Consider the following 24570-nt stretch of genomic DNA (forward strand, 5'->3'; position numbering starts at 1 on the left):
CCGCTCCCCGGCGTCACAGGGTCCCGCTCCCCGGCGTCACAAGGTCCCGCTCCCCGGCGTCACAAGGTCCCGCTCCCCGGCGTCACAGGGTCCCGCTCCCCGGCGTCACAGGGTCCCGCTCCCCGGCGTCACAGGGTCCCGCTCCCCGGCGTCACAGGGTCCCGCTCCCCGACGTCACAGGGTCCCGCTCCCCGGCGTCACAAGGTCCCGCTCCCCGGCGTCACAAGGTCCCGCTCCCCGGCGTCACAAGGTCCCGCTCCCCGGCGTCACAAGGTCCCGCTCCCCGGCGTCACAAGGTCCCGCTCCCCGGCGTCACAAGGTCCCGCTCCCCGACGTCACAAGGTCCCGCTCCCCGACGTCACAAGGTCCCGCTCCCCGACGTCACAAGGTCCCGCTCCCCGACGTCACAAGGTCCCGCTCCCCGACGTCACAAGGTCCCGCTCCCCGACGTCACAAGGTCCCGCTCCCCGACGTCACAAGGTCCCGCTCCCCGGCGTCACAAGGTCCCGCTCCCCGACGTCACAGGGTCCCGACAGGAATAGGTCACACCAACCTTGAAAACCTTTTCCCTCAACTGATCAGAAAACTTTTTCTGGGCAATAAGGAAATAGAAGATTTCAACGTTTCCTTGTTCCAGGAGGAAAGTGAAGAGAAGCTCATTCCCGGAGTAACCCCTCATCAGACCGAGGAGGACATCCAGCACCCCACACACCTGAAATACACAGCACAGTCCTGCATTATACCCCACAGCTGCACTCACTATTCTGCTGCTGGTGCGGTCACTGTGTACATACATGACATTACTTATCCTGTACTGATCCTGAGTTACATCCTGTATTATACTCCAGAGCTGCACTCACTATGCTGCTGCTGGTGCAGTCACTGTGTACATACATGACATTACTTATCCTGTACTGATCCTGAGTTACATCCTGTATTATACCCCAGAGCTGCACTCACTATTCTGCTGCTGGTGCAGTCACTGTGTACATGCATGACATTACTTATCCTGTACTGATCCTGAGTTACATCCTGTATTATACCCCAGAGCTGCACTCACTATTCTGCTGCTGGTGCAGTCACTGTACATACATGACATTACTTATCCTGTACTGATCCTGAGTTACATCCTGTATTATACCCCAGAGCTGCACTCACTATTCTGCTGCTGGTGCAGTCACTGTACATACATGACATTACTTATCCTGTACTGATCCTGAGTTACATCCTGTATTATACCCCAGAGCTGCACTCACTATTCTGCTGCTGGTGCAGTCACTGTGTACATACATGACATTACTTATCCTGTACTGATCCTGAGTTACATCCTGTATTATACCCCAGAGCTGCACTCACTATTCTGCTGCTGGTGCAGTCACTGTGTACATACATGACATTACTTATCCTGTACTGATCCTGAGTTACATCCTGTATTATACCCCAGAGCTGCACTCACTATTCTGCTGCTGGTGCAGTCACTGTATATACATGACATTACTTATCCTGTACTGATCCTGAGTTACATCCTGTATTATACTCCAGAGCTGCACTCACTATTCTGCTGCTGGAGCAGTCACTGTGTACATACATGACATTACTTATCCTGTACTGATCCTGAGTTACATCCTGTATTATACCCCAGAGCTGCACTCACTATTCTGCTGCTGGTGCAGTCACTGTGTACATACATGACATTACTTATCCTGTACTGATCCTGAGTTACATCCTGTATTATACTCCAGAGCTGCACTCACTATTCTGCTGCTGGTGCAGTCACTGTGTACATACATGACATTACTTATCCTGTACTGATCCTGAGTTACATCCTGTATTATACTCCAGAGCTGCACTCACTATTCTGCTGCTGGTGCAGTCACTGTGTACATACATGACATTACTTATCCTGTACTGATCCTGAGTTACATCCTGTATTATACCCCAGAGCTGCACTCACTATTCTGCTGCTGGAGCAGTCACTGTGTACATACATGACATTACTTATCCTGTACTGATCCTGAGTTACATCCTGTATTATACCCCAGAGCTGCACTCACTATTCTGCTGCTGGTGCAGTCACTGTGTACATACATGACATTACTTATCCTGTACTGATCCTGAGTTACATCCTGTATTATACCCCAGAGCTGCACTCACTATTCTGCTGCTGGTGCAGTCACTGTACATACATGACATTACTTATCCTGTACTGATCCTGAGTTACATCCTGTATTATACCCCAGAGCTGCACTCACTATTCTGCTGCTGGTGCAGTCACTGTGTACATACATGACATTACTTATCCTGTACTGATCCTGAGTTACATTCTGTATTATACCCCAGAGCTGCACTCACTATTCTGATTCAACTCTGAGATACGTTACCTGCTCCTCGTCATTCACAGACACCATGTAGTTCAGTACGATGTGCAGATCCTCAGGACACAGGTTCTTGCAGAGGAATTCCTTTGTTAATGTGAAGAGGGACATCTGCACAGTCTTCACATTGTCTCCAGTAATCTGCTCCTCCTTCTGTGTCCTGCAATAGCATAAAAAAACTCACTACATACAGATTATACACCACCACTAGGGGGAGATCACTACATACACATTATACACCACCACTAGGGGGAGATCACTACATACAGATTATACACCACCACTAGGGGGAGATCACTACATACAGATTATACACCACCACTAGGGGGAGATCACTACATACAGATTATACACCACCACTAGGAGGAGATCACTACATACAGATTATACACCACCACTAGGGGGAGATCACTACATACACATTATACACCACCACTAGGGGGAGCTCACTACATACAGATTATACACCACCACTAGGGGGAGATCACTACATACACATTATACACCACCACTAGGGGGAGATCACTACATACAGATTATACACCACCACTAGGGGGAGATCACTACATACAGATTATACACCACCACTAGGAGGAGATCACTACATACAGATTATACACCACCACTAGGGGGAGATCACTACATACAGATTATACACCACCACTAGGGGGAGATCACTACATACAGATTATACACCACCACTAGGGGGAGATCACTACATACAGATTATACACCACCACTAGGGGGAGATCACTACATACAGATTATACACCACCACTAGGAGGAGATCACTACATACAGATTATACACCACCACTAGGGGGAGATCACTACATACACATTATACACCACCACTAGGGGGAGCTCACTACATACAGATTATACACCACCACTAGGGGGAGATCACTACATACACATTATACACCACCACTAGGGGGAGATCACTACATACAGATTATACACCACCACTAGGGGGAGATCACTACATACACATTATACACCACCACTAAGAGGAGCTCACTACATACACATTATACATCACCACTAGGAGGAGATCACTACATACAGATTATACACCACCACTAGGAGGAGATCACTACATACAGATTATACACCACCACTAGGGGGAGATCACTACATACACATTATACACCACCACTAGGGGGAGATCACTACATACAGATTATACACCACCACTAGGAGGAGATCACTACATACAGATTATACACCACCACTAGGGGGAGATCACTACATACACATTATACACCACCACTAGGAGGAGATCACTACATACAGATTATACACCACCACTAGGGGGAGATCACTACATACAGATTATACACCACCACTAGGGGGAGATCACTACATACACATTATACACCACCACTAGGAGGAGATCACTACATACACATTATACACCACCACTAGGGGGAGATCACTACATACAGATTATACACCACCACTAGGGGGAGATCACTACATACAGATTATACACCACCACTAGGGGGAGATCACTACATACAGATTATACACCACCACTAGGGGGAGATCACTACATACAGATTATACACCACCACTAGGAGGAGATCACTACATACAGATTATACACCACCACTAGGGGGAGATCACTACATACACATTATACACCACCACTAGGGGGAGCTCACTACATACAGATTATACACCACCACTAGGGGGAGATCACTACATACACATTATACACCACCACTAGGGGGAGATCACTACATACAGATTATACACCACCACTAGGGGGAGATCACTACATACAGATTATACACCACCACTAGGAGGAGATCACTACATACAGATTATACACCACCACTAGGGGGAGATGACTACATACAGATTATACACCACCACTAGGGGGAGATCACTACATACAGATTATACACCACCACTAGGGGGAGATCACTACATACAGATTATACACCACCACTAGGGGGAGATCACTACATACAGATTATACACCACCACTAGGAGGAGATCACTACATACAGATTATACACCACCACTAGGGGGAGATCACTACATACACATTATACACCACCACTAGGGGGAGCTCACTACATACAGATTATACACCACCACTAGGGGGAGATCACTACATACACATTATACACCACCACTAGGGGGAGATCACTACATACAGATTATACACCACCACTAGGGGGAGATCACTACATACACATTATACACCACCACTAAGAGGAGCTCACTACATACACATTATACATCACCACTAGGAGGAGATCACTACATACAGATTATACACCACCACTAGGAGGAGATCACTACATACAGATTATACACCACCACTAGGGGGAGATCACTACATACACATTATACACCACCACTAGGGGGAGATCACTACATACAGATTATACACCACCACTAGGAGGAGATCACTACATACAGATTATACACCACCACTAGGGGGAGATCACTACATACACATTATACATACACCACTAGGAGGAGATCACTACATACACATTATACACCACCACTAGGAGGAGATCACTACATACACATTATACACCACCACTAGGGGGAGATCACTACATACAGATTATACACCACCACAAGGGGGAGATCACTACATACACATTATACACCACCACTAGGGGGAGATCACTACATACAGATTATACACCACCACTAGGGGGAGATCACTACATACACATTATACATACACCACTAGGAGGAGATCACTACATACACATTATACACCACCACTAGGAGGAGATCACTACATACAGATTATACACCACCACTAGGGGGAGATCACTACATACAGATTATACACCACCACAAGGGGGAGATCACTACATACACATTATACACCACCACTAGGAGGAGATCACTACATACACATTATACACCACCACTAGGGGGAGATCACTACATACAGATTATACACCACCACTAGGGGGAGATCACTACATACAGATTATACACCACCACTAGGGGGAGATCACTACATACAGATTATACACCACCACTAGGGGGAGATCACTACATACAGATTATACACCACCACTAGGAGGAGATCACTACATACAGATTATACACCACCACTAGGGGGAGATCACTACATACACATTATACACCACCACTAGGGGGAGCTCACTACATACAGATTATACACCACCACTAGGGGGAGATCACTACATACACATTATACACCACCACTAGGGGGAGATCACTACATACAGATTATACACCACCACTAGGGGGAGATCACTACATACAGATTATACACCACCACTAGGAGGAGATCACTACATACAGATTATACACCACCACTAGGGGGAGATCACTACATACAGATTATACACCACCACTAGGGGGAGATCACTACATACAGATTATACACCACCACTAGGGGGAGATCACTACATACAGATTATACACCACCACTAGGGGGAGATCACTACATACAGATTATACACCACCACTAGGAGGAGATCACTACATACAGATTATACACCACCACTAGGGGGAGATCACTACATACACATTATACACCACCACTAGGGGGAGCTCACTACATACAGATTATACACCACCACTAGGGGGAGATCACTACATACACATTATACACCACCACTAGGGGGAGATCACTACATACAGATTATACACCACCACTAGGGGGAGATCACTACATACACATTATACACCACCACTAAGAGGAGCTCACTACATACACATTATACATCACCACTAGGAGGAGATCACTACATACAGATTATACACCACCACTAGGAGGAGATCACTACATACAGATTATACACCACCACTAGGGGGAGATCACTACATACACATTATACACCACCACTAGGGGGAGATCACTACATACAGATTATACACCACCACTAGGAGGAGATCACTACATACAGATTATACACCACCACTAGGGGGAGATCACTACATACACATTATACACCACCACTAGGAGGAGATCACTACATACAGATTATACACCACCACTAGGGGGAGATCACTACATACACATTATACACCACCACTTGGAGGAGATCACTACATACACATTATACACCACCACTAGGGGGAGATCACTACATACACATTATACACCACCACTAGGAGGAGATCACTACATACACATTATACACCACCACTAGGAGGAGATCACTACATACAGATTATACACCACCACTAGGAGGAGCTCAATAGATACAGATTATACACCACCACTAGGGGGATATCACTACATACAGATTATACACCACCACTAGGAGGAGATCACTACATACAGATTATACACCACCACTAGGGGGATATCACTACATACAGATTATACACCACCACTAGGAGGAGATCACTACATACAGATTATACACCACCACTAGGGGGAGATCACTACATACAGATTATACACCACCACTAGGAGGAGCTCAATAGATACAGATTATACACCACCACTAGGGGGATATCACTACATACAGATTATACACCACCACTAGGAGGAGATCACTACATACAGATTATACACCACCACTAGGGGGATATCACTACATACAGATTATACACCACCACTAGGAGGAGATCACTACATACAGATTATACACCACCACTAGGGGGAGATCACTACATACAGATTATACACCACCACTAGGGGGAGATCACTACATACAGATTATACACCACCACTAGGGGGAGATCACTACATACAGATTATACACCACCACTAGGGGGAGATCACTACATACACATTATACACCACCACTAGGAGGAGATCACTTCATACAGATTATACACCACCACTAGGGGGAGATCACTACATACACATTATACACCACCACTAGGAGGAGATCACTACATACACATTATACACCACCACTAGGGGGAGATCACTACATACAGATTATACACCACCACTAGGGGGAGATCACTACATACAGATTATACACCACCACTAGGAGGAGATCACTACATACACATTATACACCACCACTAGGGGGAGATCACTACATACAGATTATATACCACCACTAGGAGGAGATCACTACATACACATTATACACCACCACTAGGAGGAGATCACTACATACACATTATACACCACCACTAGGAGGAGATCACTACATACACATTATACACCACCACTAGGGGGAGATCACTACATACACATTATACACCACCACTAGGGGGAGATCACTACATACACATTATACACCACCACTAGGGGGAGATCACTACATACACATTATACACCACCACTAGGGGGAGCTCACTACATACACATTATACACCACCACTAGGGGGAGATCACTACATACACATTATACACCACCACTAGGGGGAGATCACTACATACAGATTATACACCACCACTAGGGGGAGATCACTACATACACATTATACACCACCACTAGGGGGAGATCACTACATACAGATTATACACCACCACTAGGGGGAGATCACTACATACACATTATACACCACCACTAGGGGGAGCTCACTACATACAGATTATACACCACCACTAGGGGGAGCTCACTACATACAGATTATACACCAACACTAGGGGGAGATCACTACATACATATTATACACCACCACTAGGGGGAGATCACTACATACAGATTATACACCACCACTAGGAGGAGATCACTACATACACATTATACACCACCACTAGGGGGAGATCACTACATACAGAATACACACCACCACTAGGAGGAGATCACTACATACAGATTATACACCACCACTAGGAGGAGATCACTACATACACATTATACACCACCACTAGGGGGAGATCACTACAAACAGATTATACACCACCACTAGGGGGAGCTCACTACATACACATTATACACCACCACTAGGGGGAGATCACTACATACACATTATACACCACCACTAGGGGATATCACTACATACAGATTATACACCACCACTAGGAGGAGATCACTACATACAGATTATACACCACCACTAGGGGGAGATCACTACATACAGATTATACACCACCACTAGGAGGAGATCACTACATACAGATTATACACCACCACTAGGAGGAGATCACTACATACACATTATACACCACCACTAGGGGGAGATCACTACATACACATTATACACCACCACTAGGAGGAGATCACTACATACACATTATACACCACCACTAGGAGGAGATCACTACATACAGATTATACACCAACACTAGGGGGAGATCACTACATACACATTATACACCACCACTAGGAGGAGATCACTACATACAGATTATACACCACCACTAGGGGGAGATCACTACATACAGATTATACACCACCACTAGGGGGAGATCACTACATACAGATTATACACCACCACTAGGGGGAGATCACTACATACAGATTATACACCACCACTAGGGGGAGATCACTACATACAGATTATACACCACCACTAGGGGAAGATCACTACATACAGATTATACGCCACCACTAGGAGGAGCTCACTACATACACATTATACACCACCACTAGGGGGAGATCACTACATACAGATTATACACCACCACTAGGGGGAGCTCACTACATACACATTATACACCACCACTAGGGGGAGCTCACTACATACAGATTATACACCAACACTAGGGGGAGATCACTACATACATATTATACACCACCACTAGGGGGAGATCACTACATACAGATTATACACCACCACTAGGAGGAGATCACTACATACACATTATACACCACCACTAGGGGGAGATCACTACATACAGAATACACACCACCACTAGGAGGAGATCACTACATACAGATTATACACCACCACTAGGAGGAGATCACTACATACACATTATACACCACCACTAGGGGGAGATCACTACATACAGATTATACACCACCACTAGGGGGAGCTCACTACATACACATTATACACCACCACTAGGGGGAGATCACTACATACACATTATACACCACCACTAGGGGATATCACTACATACAGATTATACACCACCACTAGGAGGAGATCACTACATACAGATTATACACCACCACTAGGGGGAGATCACTACATACAGATTATACACCACCACTAGGAGGAGATCACTACATACAGATTATACACCACCACTAGGAGGAGATCACTACATACACATTATACACCACCACTAGGGGGAGATCACTACATACACATTATACACCACCACTAGGAGGAGATCACTACATACACATTATACACCACCACTAGGAGGAGATCACTACATACAGATTATACACCAACACTAGGGGGAGATCACTACATACACATTATACACCACCACTAGGAGGAGATCACTACATACAGATTATACACCACCACTAGGGGGAGATCACTACATACAGATTATACACCACCACTAGGGGGAGATCACTACATACAGATTATACACCACCACTAGGGGGAGATCACTACATACAGATTATACACCACCACTAGGGGAAGATCACTACATACAGATTATACGCCACCACTAGGAGGAGCTCACTACATACACATTATACACCACCACTAGGGGGAGATCACTACATACAGATTATACACCACCACTAGGGGGAGCTCACTACATACACATTATACACCACCACTAGGGGGAGATCACTACATACACATTATACACCACCACTAGGGGGAGATCACTACATACACATTATACACCACCACTAGGGGGAGATCACTACATACACATTATACACCACCACTAGGGGGAGCTCACTACATACACATTATACACCACCACTAGGGGGAGATCACTACATACAGATTATACACCACCACTAGGGGGAGATCACTACATACACATTATACACCACCACTAGGGGGAGATCACTACATACAGATTATACACCACCACTAGGAGGAGATCACTACATACACATTATACACCACCACTAGGGGGAGATCACTACATACAGATTATACACCACCACTAGGGGGAGCTCACTACATACACATTATACACCACCACTAGGGGGAGCTCACTACATACACATTATACACCACCACTAGGGGGAGCTCACTACATACACATTATACACCACCACTAGGGGGAGATCACTACATACAGATTATACACCACCACTAGGAGGAGCTCACTACATACAGATTATACACCACCACTAGGGGGAGATCACTACATACACATTATACATCACCACTAGGAGGAGATCACTACATACACATTATACACCACCACTAGGAGGAGATCACTACATACACATTATACACCACCACTAGGAGGAGATCACTACATACACATTATACACCACCACTAGGGGGAGATCACTACATACAGATTATACACCACCACTAGGGGGAGCTCACTACATACACATTATACACCACCACTAGGGGGAGATCACTACATACACATTATACACCACCACTAGGGGATATCACTACATACAGATTATACACCACCACTAGGAGGAGATCACTACATACAGATTATACACCACCACTAGGGGGAGATCACTACATACAGATTATACACCACCACTAGGAGGAGATCACTACATACACATTATACACCACCACTAGGAGGAGATCACTACATACACATTATACACCACCACTAGGGGGAGATCACTACATACAGATTATACATCACCACTAGGAGATCACTACATACAGATTATACACCACCACTAGGAGGAGATCACTACATACAGATTATACACCACCACTAGGGGGAGATCACTACATACACATTATACACCACCACTAGGGGGAGATCACTACATACAGATTATACATCACCACTAGGAGGAGATCACTACATACAGATTATACACCACCACTAGGAGGAGATCACTACATACAGATTATACACCACCACTAGGAGGAGATCACTACATACACATTATACACCACCACTAGGGGGAGATCACTACATACACATTATACACCACCACTAGGAGGAGATCACTACATACACATTATACACCACCACTAGGAGGAGATCACTACATACAGATTATACACCACCACTAGGAGGAGATCACTACATACAGATTATACACCACCACTAGGAGGAGATCACCACATACACATTATACACCACCACTAGGGGGAGATCACTACATACAGATTATACACCACCACTAGGAGGAGATCACTACATACAGATTATACACCACCACTAGGAGGAGATCACTACATACACATTATACACCACCACTAGGAGGAGATCACTACATACACATTATACACCACCACTAGGAGGAGATCACTACATACACATTATACACCACCACTAGGGGGAGATCACTACATACATATAATACACCACCACTAGGGGGAGATCACTACATACAGATTATACACCACCACTAGGAGGAGATCACTACATACAGATTATACACCACCACTAGGGGGAGATCACTACATACACATTATACACCACCACTAGGAGGAGATCACTACATACACATTATACACCACCACTAGGAGGAGATCACTACATACACATTATACACCACCACTAGGGGGAGATCACTACATACACATTATACACCACCACTAGGGGGAGATCACTACATACACATTATACACCACCACTAGGAGGAGATCACTACATACACATTATACACCACCACTAGGAGGAGATCACTACATACACATTATACACCACCACTAGGAGGAGATCACTACATACACATTATACACCACCACTAGGAGGAGATCACTACATACACATTATACACCACCACTAGGGGGAGATCACTACATACAGATTATACACCACCACTAGGGGGAGATCACTACATACAGATTATACACCACCACTAGGGGGAGATCACTACATACATATAATACACCACCACTAGGGGGAGATCACTACATACAGATTACACAACACCACTAGGGGGAGATCACTACATACACATTATACACCACCACTAGGGGGAGATCACTACATACATATAATACACCACCACTAGGGGGAGATCACTACATACAGATTACACAACACCACTAGGGGGAGATCACTACATACACATTATACACCACCACTAGGGGGAGATCACTACATACACATTATACACCACCACTAGGGGGAGATCACTACATACACATTATACATCACCACTAGGAGTAGATCACTACATACAGATTATACACCACCACTAGGAGGAGATCACTACATACACATTATACACCACCACTAGGGGGAGATCACTACATACACATTATACACCACCACTAGGAGGAGATCACTACATACACATTATACACCACCACTAGGGGGAGATCACTACATACAGATTATACACCACCACTAGGGGGAGATCACTACATACACATTATACACCACCACTAGGGGGAGATCACTACATACACATTATACACCACCACTAGGGGGAGATCACCACATACAGATTATACACCACCACTAGGAGGAGATCACTACATACAGATTATACACCACCACTAGGAGGAGATCACTTCATACAGATTATACACCACCACTAGGGGGAGATCACTACATACACATTATACACCACCACTAGGAGGAGATCACTACATACACATTATACACCACCACTAGGAGGAGATCACTTCATACAGATTATACACCACCACTAGGGGGAGATCACCACATACAGATTATACACCACCACTAGGAGGAGATCACTTCATACAGATTATACACCACCACTAGGGGGAGATCACTACATACACATTATACACCACCACTAGGAGGAGATCACTACATACAGATTATACACCACCACTAGGGGGAGATCACTACATACACATTATACACCACCACTAGGAGGAGATCACTACATACACATTATACACCACCACTAGGGGGAGATCACTACATACAGATTATACACCACCACTAGGGGGAGATCACTACATACAGATTATACACCACCACTAGGAGGAGATCACTACATACACATTATACACCACCACTAGGGGGAGATCACTACATACAGATTATATACCACCACTAGGAGGAGATCACTACATACACATTATACACCACCACTAGGGGGAGATCACTACATACACATTATACACCACCACTAGGAGGAGATCACTACATACACATTATACACCACCACTAGGGGGAGATCACTACATACACATTATACACCACCACTAGGAGGAGATCACTACATACACATTATACACCACCACTAGGAGGAGATCACTACATACACATTATACACCACCACTAGGGGGAGCTCACTACATACACATTATACACCACCACTAGGGGGAGATCACTACATACAGATTATACACCACCACTAGGGGGAGCTCACTACATACACATTATACACCACCACTAGGGGGAGCTCACTACATACAGATTATACACCAACACTAGGGGGAGATCACTACATACATATTATACACCACCACTAGGGGGAGATCACTACATACAGATTATACACCACCACTAGGAGGAGATCACTACATACACATTATACACCACCACTAGGGGGAGATCACTACATACAGAATACACACCACCACTAGGAGGAGATCACTACATACAGATTATACACCACCACTAGGAGGAGATCACTACATACACATTATACACCACCACTAGGGGGAGATCACTACATACAGATTATACACCACCACTAGGGGGAGCTCACTACATACACATTATACACCACCACTAGGGGGAGATCACTACATACACATTATACACCACCACTAGGGGATATCACTACATACAGATTATACACCACCACTAGGAGGAGATCACTACATACAGATTATACACCACCACTAGGGGGAGATCACTACATACAGATTATACACCACCACTAGGAGGAGATCACTACATACAGATTATACACCACCACTAGGAGGAGATCACTACATACACATTATACACCACCACTAGGGGGAGATCACTACATACACATTATACACCACCACTAGGAGGAGATCACTACATACACATTATACACCACCACTAGGAGGAGATCACTACATACAGATTATACACCAACACTAGGGGGAGATCACTACATACACATTATACACCACCACTAGGAGGAGATCACTACATACAGATTATACACCACCACTAGGGGGAGATCACTACATACAGATTATACACCACCACTAGGGGGAGATCACTACATACAGATTATACACCACCACTAGGGGGAGATCACTACATACAGATTATACACCACCACTAGGGGGAGATCACTACATACAGATTATACACCACCACTAGGGGAAGATCACTACATACAGATTATACGCCACCACTAGGAGGAGCTCACTACATACACATTATACACCACCACTAGGGGGAGATCACTACATACAGATTATACACCACCACTAGGGGGAGCTCACTACATACACATTATACACCACCACTAGGGGGAGATCACTACATACACATTATACACCACCACTAGGGGGAGATCACTACATACACATTATACACCACCACTAGGGGGAGATCACTACATACACATTATACACCACCACTAGGGGGAGCTCACTACATACACATTATACACCACCACTAGGGGGAGATCACTACATACAGATTATACACCACCACTAGGGGGAGATCACTACATACACATTATACACCACCACTATGGGGAGATCACTACATACAGATTATACACCACCACTAGGAGGAGATCACTACATACACATTATACACCACCACTAGGGGGAGATCACTACATACAGATTATACACCACCACTAGGGGGAGCTCACTACATACACATTATACACCACCACTAGGGGGAGCTCACTACATACACATTATACACCACCACTAGGGGGAGCTCACTACATACACATTATACACCACCACTAGGGGGAGATCACTACATACAGATTATACACCACCACTAGGAGGAGCTCACTACATACAGATTATACACCACCACTAGGGGGAGATCACTACATACACATTATACATCACCACTAGGAGGAGATCACTACATACACATTATACACCACCACTAGGAGGAGATCACTACATACACATTATACACCACCACTAGGAGGAGATCACTACATACACATTATACACCACCACTAGGGGGAGATCACTACATACAGATTATACACCACCACTAGGGGGAGCTCACTACATACACATTATACACCACCACTAGGGGGAGATCACTACATACACATTATACACCACCACTAGGGGATATCACTACATACAGATTATACACCACCACTAGGAGGAGATCACTACATACAGATTATACACCACCACTAGGGGGAGATCACTACATACAGATTATACACCACCACTAGGAGGAGATCACTACATACACATTATACACCACCACTAGGAGGAGATCACTACATACACATTATACACCACCACTAGGGGGAGATCACTACATACAGATTATACATCACCACTAGGAGATCACTACATACAGATTATACACCACCACTAGGAGGAGATCACTACATACAGATTATACACCACCACTAGGGGGAGATCACTACATACACATTATACACCACCACTAGGGGGAGATCACTACATACAGATTATACATCACCACTAGGAGGAGATCACTACATACAGATTATACACCACCACTAGGAGGAGATCACTACATACAGATTATACACCACCACTAGGAGGAGATCACTACATACACATTATACACCACCACTAGGGGGAGATCACTACATACACATTATACACCACCACTAGGAGGAGATCACTACATACACATTATACACCACCACTAGGAGGAGATCACTACATACAGATTATACACCACCACTAGGAGGAGATCACTACATACAGATTATACACCACCACTAGGAGGAGATCACCACATACACATTATACACCACCACTAGGGGGAGATCACTACATACAGATTATACACCACCACTAGGAGGAGATCACTACATACAGATTATACACCACCACTAGGAGGAGATCACTACATACACATTATACACCACCACTAGGAGGAGATCACTACATACACATTATACACCACCACTAGGAGGAGATCACTACATACACATTATACACCACCACTAGGGGGAGATCACTACATACATATAATACACCACCACTAGGGGGAGATCACTACATACAGATTATACACCACCACTAGGAGGAGATCACTACATACAGATTATACACCACCACTAGGGGGAGATCACTACATACACATTATACACCACCACTAGGAGGAGATCACTACATACACATTATACACCACCACTAGGAGGAGATCACTACATACACATTATACACCACCACTAGGGGGAGATCACTACATACACATTATACACCACCACTAGGGGGAGATCACTACATACACATTATACACCACCACTAGGAGGAGATCACTACATACACATTATACACCACCACTAGGAGGAGATCACTACATACACATTATACACCACCACTAGGAGGAGATCACTACATACACATTATACACCACCACTAGGAGGAGATCACTACATACACATTATACACCACCACTAGGGGGAGATCACTACATACAGATTATACACCACCACTAGGGGGAGATCACTACATACAGATTATACACCACCACTAGGGGGAGATCACTACATACATATAATACACCACCACTAGGGGGAGATCACTACATACAGATTACACAACACCACTAGGGGGAGATCACTACATACACATTATACACCACCACTAGGGGGAGATCACTACATACATATAATACACCACCACTAGGGGGAGATCACTACATACAGATTACACAACACCACTAGGGGGAGATCACTACATACACATTATACACCACCACTAGGGGGAGATCACTACATACACATTATACACCACCACTAGGGGGAGATCACTACATACACATTATACATCACCACTAGGAGTAGATCACTACATACAGATTATACACCACCACTAGGAGGAGATCACTACATACACATTATACACCACCACTAGGGGGAGATCACTACATACACATTATACACCACCACTAGGAGGAGATCACTACATACACATTATACACCACCACTAGGGGGAGATCACTACATACAGATTATACACCACCACTAGGGGGAGATCACTACATACACATTATACACCACCACTAGGGGGAGATCACTACATACACATTATACACCACCACTAGGGGGAGATCACCACATACAGATTATACACCACCACTAGGAGGAGATCACTACATACAGATTATACACCACCACTAGGAGGAGATCACTTCATACAGATTATACACCACCACTAGGGGGAGATCACTACATACACATTATACACCACCACTAGGAGGAGATCACTACATACACATTATACACCACCACTAGGAGGAGATCACTTCATACAGATTATACACCACCACTAGGGGGAGATCACCACATACAGATTATACACCACCACTAGGAGGAGATCACTTCATACAGATTATACACCACCACTAGGGGGAGATCACTACATACACATTATACACCACCACTAGGAGGAGATCACTACATACAGATTATACACCACCACTAGGGGGAGATCACTACATACACATTATACACCACCACTAGGAGGAGATCACTACATACAGATTATACACCACCACTAGGGGGAGCTCACTACATACAGATTATACACCACCACTAGGGGGAGATCACTACATACACATTATACACCACCACTAGGAGGAGATCACTTCATACAGATTATACACCACCACTAGGGGGAGATCACTACATACACATTATACACCACCACTAGGAGGAGATCACTACATACACATTATACACCACCACTAGGGGGAGATCACTACATACAGATTATACACCACCACTAGGGGGAGATCACTACATACAGATTATACACCACCACTAGGAGGAGATCACTACATACACATTATACACCACCACTAGGGGGAGATCACTACATACAGATTATATACCACCACTAGGAGGAGATCACTACATACACATTATACACCACCACTAGGGGGAGATCACTACATACACATTATACACCACCACTAGGAGGAGATCACTACATACACATTATACACCACCACTAGGGGGAGATCACTACATACACATTATACACCACCACTAGGAGGAGATCACTACATACACATTATACACCACCACTAGGAGGAGATCACTACATACACATTATACACCACCACTAGGGGGAGATCACTACATACACATTATACACCACCACTAGGGGGAGATCACTACATACACATTATACACCACCACTAGGGGGAGATCACTACATACACATTATACACCACCACTAGGGGGAGCTCACTACATACACATTATACACCACCACTAGGGGGAGATCACTACATACACATTATACACCACCACTAGGGGGAGATCACTACATACAGATTATACACCACCACTAGGGGGAGATCACTACATACACATTATACACCACCACTAGGGGGAGATCACTACATACAGATTATACACCACCACTAGGGGGAGATCACTACATACACATTATACACCACCACTAGGGGGAGCTCACTACATACACATTATACACCACCACTAGGGGGAGATCACTACATACACATTATACACCACCACTAGGGGGAGATCACTACATACAGATTATACACCACCACTAGGGGGAGCTCACTACATACAGATTATACACCAACACTAGGGGGAGATCACTACATACATATTATACACCACCACTAGGGGGAGATCACTACATACAGATTATACACCACCACTAGGAGGAGATCACTACATACACATTATACACCACCACTAGGGGGAGATCACTACATACAGAATACACACCACCACTAGGAGGAGATCACTACATACAGATTATACACCACCACTAGGAGGAGATCACTACATACACATTATACACCACCACTAGGGGGAGATCACTACATACACATTATACACCACCACTAGGGGGAGATCACTACATACAGATTATACACCACCACTAGGAGGAGATCACTACATACACATTATACACCACCACTAGGAGGAGATCACTACATACAGATTATACACCACCACTAGGAGGAGATCACTACATACACATTATACACCACCACTAGGAGGAGATCACTACATACACATTATACACCCCCACTAGGAGGAGATCACTACATACACATTATACACCACCACTAGGGGGAGATCACTACATACACATTATACACCACCACTAGGAGGAGATCACTACATACAGATTATACACCACCACTAGGGGGAGGTCACTACATACACATTATACACCACCACTAGGGGGAGATCACTACATACAGATTATACACCACCACTAGGGGGAGATCACTACATACAGATTATACACCACCACTAGGGGGAGCTCACTACATACAGATTATACACCACCACTAGGGGGAGATCACTACATACAGATTATACACCACCACTAGGAGGAGATCACTACATACAGATTATACACCACCACTAGGGGGAGATCACTACATACACATTATACACCACCACTAGGAGGAGATCACTACATACACATTATACACCACCACTAGGGGGAGATCACTACATACACATTATACACCACCACTAGGAGGAGATCACTACATACAGATTATACACCACCACTAGGGGGAGATCACTACATACAGATTATACGCCACCACTAGGAGGAGATCACTACATACACATTATACACCACCACTAGGGGGAGATCACTACATACACATTATACATCACCACTAGGAGGAGATCACTACATACAGATTATACACCACCACTAGGAGGAGATCACTACATACACATTATACACCACCACTAGGAGGAGATCACTACATACAGATTATACACCACCACTAGGGGGAGCTCACTACATACAGATTATACACCACCACTAGGGGGAGCTCACTACATACAGATTATACACCACCACTAGGGGGAGATCACTACATACAGATTATACACCACCACTAGGAGGAGATCACTACATACAGATTATACACCACCACTAGGGGGAGATCACTACATATACATTATACACCACCACTAGGAGGAGATCACTACATACACATTATACACCACCACTAGGGGGAGCTCACTACATACAGATTATACACCACCACTAGGGGGAGCTCACTACATACAGATTATACACCACCACTAGGGGGAGATCACTACATACAGATTATACACCACCACTAGGAGGAGATCACTACATACACATTATACACCACCACTAGGGGGAGATCACTACATACAGATTATACACCACCACTAGGGGGAGCTCATTACCCATAATGCCTCCTGACTGAGTCTAGGATGTACTGCACTCCATACTTCCTCCGCACGCGCTGCTTGTGGTCCTTCATGATGGATGACAGATACTGGATGTGTCCTGTGATGATGATGATGCGGTTATATAATACACATATAATGGTCTCTGGATATTATACGGAGGGGGCGGAGCCATCACTCACCGATCCGCACTGCAAAGTCGCTGTGACTCCAGATGCGGAAGTCGAAGAGCAGGTGCTGGTAGAGATGGTGGAGCAGGAGGCTGTGGCCCTCGGAGGACACCTGGTCCATCAGCATCTGCGAGGCCATCAGCACATTCATGTCCAGGATGAGGGGTGACACCTGCGGACAACAGCGGCCACACGTTATAGCTGGCAGCACAGGACTGCAGCGTGCGTTGTCAGAGCTGCACTCACCTTCTGCAGCAGAGCGCCCACCACAGCCGGCCCGTGGCACTGCAGCAGGCTCTCCTGATTGGCCGGGTGATACTGGATAAAGTTCTTCACCATCAGCAGGAAAGCGGCGACGCCATTGCGCTCCAGTCTGCTCTCTGCCGGAAGAGGGGCCGGATTACTGAATGTCCTGGTGGTCTAGAGGAATCACTCATAACATCCCGGGTGGGCTAGAGATCACATATAACATCCCTGGGGGGCTAGAGATCACATATAACATCCCTGGGGGGCTAGAGATCACATATAACATCCCTGGGGGGCTAGAGATCACATATAACATCCCTAGTTGGCTAGAGATTACATATAACATCCCTGGTGGTCTAGAGATTTCATGTAACATCCCTGGTGGGCTAGTTATCACATATAACATCCCTGGTGGGCTAGTTATCACATATAACATCCCTGGTGGGCTAGTTATCACATATAACATCCCTGGTGGGCTAGAGAGCACATATAACATCCCTGGTGGGCTAGTTATCACATATAACATCTCTGGTGGGCTAGAGATTACATATAACATCCCTAGTTGGCTAGAGATTACATATAACATCCCTGTTGGTCTAGAGATTTCATGTAACATCCCTGGTGGGCTAGTTATCACATATAACATCCCTGGTGGGCTAGAGAGCACATATAACATCCCTGGTGGTCTAGAGATTACATGTAACATCTCTGGTGGGCTAGACATCACATGTAACATCCATGGTGGGCTAGAGATCCCTTAGTACATCCCTGGTGGCCTAGAGATTGCTTGGTACATCCCTGGTGGCCTAGAGATTGCTTGGTACATCCCTGGTGGCCTAGAGATCCCTTAGTACATCCCTGGTGGCCTAGAGATTGCTTGGTACATCCCTGGTGGCCTAGAGATTGCTTGGTACATCCCTGGTGGCCTAGAGATCCCTTAGTACATCCCTGGTGGCCTAGAGATCGCTTAGTACATCCCTGGTGGCCTAGAGATCGCTTAGTACATCTCTGGTGGCCTAGACATTGCTTGGTACATCCCTGGTGGCCTGGAGATTCCGTATAATATCCCTGGTGCTGGTTTCTGTGTCACACAGACCCATCTTACACATCTCCTGGGACCTACCAGAGGACTTTCCCAGCGGCAGCTGCATGGACTGGGCGTTCCTGGAGGAGGTCAGCTCCGGGCCCACCAGATCGTGGGTCTCCTGGATATCGGGGGCGTCTTTGGTCTGTGACGCTACCTGGTGGAGCAGAGGCAGGAGGACGCCCATCCCCCCTACACAGTTCACCACGTCCTGGGGGGCAGGAGGGGACAGCCAGTAGTACATGATTATACATAAGGTGACATCAGGCCTGGGTCATGTGATGCCGCAGTACTTACCTTCACATCCCAGGTGACCACCCGGTGACCGGTCAGTCTCCCATCAAACGCTCGGCTCGGAGACAGATCCAAGCAGATGTTGTTTTTGGAAGCCTGAAAGCATCAGGAAAGGTTACACTGGAGGTCTAGAGATCTATAATATCATCCCTGGTGGTCTAGAGAGCTATAATATCATCCCTGGTGGTCTAGAGCTCTATAATATCATCCCTGGTGGTCTAGAGAGCTATAATATCATCCCTGGTGGTCTAGAGAGCTATAATATCATCCCTGGTGGTCTAGAGATCTATAATATCATCCCTGGTGGTCTAGAGATCTATAATATCATCCCTGGTGGTCTAGAGATCTATAATATCATCCCTGGTGGTCTAGAGAGCTATAATATCATCCATGGTGGTCTAGAGATCTATAATATCATCCCTGGTGGTCTAGAGATCTATAATATCATCCCTGGTGGTCTAGAGAGCTATAATATCATCCCTGGTGGTCTAGAGAGCTATAATATCATCCCTGGTGGTCTAGAGAGCTATAATATCATCCCTGGTGGTCTAGAGATCTATAATATCATCCCTGGTGGTCTAGAGATCTATAATATCATCCCTGGTGGTCTAGAGATCTATAATATCATCCCTGGTGGTCTAGAGATCTATAATATCCCTGGTGGTCTAGAGATCTATAATATCATCCCTGGTAGTCTAGAGATCTATAATATCATCCCTGGTGGTCTAGAGAGCTATAATATCATCCCTGGTGGTCTAGAGAGCTATAATATCATCCCTGGTGGTCTAGAGAGCTATAATATTATCCCTGGTGGTCTAGAGATCTATAATATCATCCCTGGTGGTCTAGAGATCTATAATATCATCCCTGGTGGTCTAGAGAGCTATAATATCATCCCTGGTGGTCTAGAGAGCTATAATATCATCCCTGGTGGTCTAGAGATCTATAATATCATCCATGGTGGTCTAGAGATCTATAATATCATCCCTGGTGGTCTAGAGATCTATAATATCATCCCTGGTGGTCTAGAGATCCCTTGTAATATCCCTGGAAGTTTAGGGTTCCCTTATAGTGTCCCTGGTGGTCTAGGTATCCTTATAGTATCCCAGGTGGTCTAGGTATCCCTTACAGTATCCCAGGTGGTTTAGGGATCCCTTATGGTGTCCCTGGTGGTCTAGGGTTCCCTTATAGTATCCCAGGTGGTGTAGAGATTCCTTATAGTGTCCGTGGTGGTCTAGGGATCCCTTATAGTGTCCCTGGTGGTCTAAGGATCCCTTATAGAATATCTGGTGGTCTAGGGATCCCTTATAGTGTCCCTGGTGGTCTAGGGCTCCCTTATAACATCCCTGGTGGTCTACAATGAATCATATCCTCTGTATCCTGGGGCGCCCCCTACCTGTGGCGTGTAGAAGAGCAGCAGTTTGGTGCCAAGATCAGAGAATTCGCTCTCTGGGGTGAAGGGGGAGACGTAGTTGGGTCCTGTGGAAAGAATAAGGAGGATGCATGAAGGATCATCCCTGGAAGCCCTTACACGTAGATACCCGGACCTGGAGATGGCTGATAACAGGGAGCAGTAGCTTGTATAGTAGGAGCGCACACCTACCCGCCAGGTACAAGGCCTTCACATGAGTCGCCTGAATGGAGTCATGAAAGATGGACACGGTGCCCAGATGTCCTTCTAATGATGTGGGGGTCCCCCACTCCGTGTCCTGGGTGCCGGCCGCTATGGTGGACACTAGACCCTCCCGTGTGCTCTGCGTGGCACCCCATCCGTGGCCCGCCACAGCCGCAGGGAAGGACTGGGAGCGGCTGAGCAGGGAGTGAGAGGCGAAGGTGAGGTCCGGGGTATGAGATGGAGAGGTGGACACCGTGGTGGTCGTGCGGTGGCCGGCCGAGCCGATACAGCAAGACGTGAAAGACTGCGGAGAGGAGACACAAGCTGTGCATGAACCAGGAGGTGCAGGATGAGCAGAGATACATACACCCCCCCACCACCAGAACATCCCAACTGTGCATGAACCAGGAGGCGCAGGATGAGCAGAAATACATACACCCCCCCCCCCCACCAGAAGACCCCAACTGTGCATGAACCAG

General features: G+C 45.5%; 1 protein-coding gene across 2 annotated transcripts in view; it reads right to left on the reverse strand.

Annotated features, from left to right (window-relative positions):
* The window catches only part of NBEAL2 (neurobeachin like 2), a 142620-nt gene that overhangs the window by 36360 nt on the left and 81690 nt on the right, over positions 1-24570 (reverse strand). For both annotated transcript variants that reach the window (XM_072154529.1, XM_072154528.1), the window contains 9 exons: positions 24080-24395; positions 23873-23955; positions 22480-22572; positions 22222-22393; positions 21099-21232; positions 20865-21024; positions 20680-20782; positions 2382-2535; positions 554-712 (listed from right to left, as the gene is read on the reverse strand). In XM_072154529.1, the coding sequence (XP_072010630.1) occupies positions 554-712; positions 2382-2535; positions 20680-20782; positions 20865-21024; positions 21099-21232; positions 22222-22393; positions 22480-22572; positions 23873-23955; positions 24080-24395 (1374 nt within the window). The remainder of the gene's footprint in view (positions 1-553; positions 713-2381; positions 2536-20679; positions 20783-20864; positions 21025-21098; positions 21233-22221; positions 22394-22479; positions 22573-23872; positions 23956-24079; positions 24396-24570) is intronic.

The sequence above is a fragment of the Engystomops pustulosus genome, chromosome 5, assembly GCF_040894005.1.
Source record: "Engystomops pustulosus chromosome 5, aEngPut4.maternal, whole genome shotgun sequence".
Taxonomy (NCBI): Eukaryota; Metazoa; Chordata; class Amphibia; order Anura; family Leptodactylidae; genus Engystomops; species Engystomops pustulosus.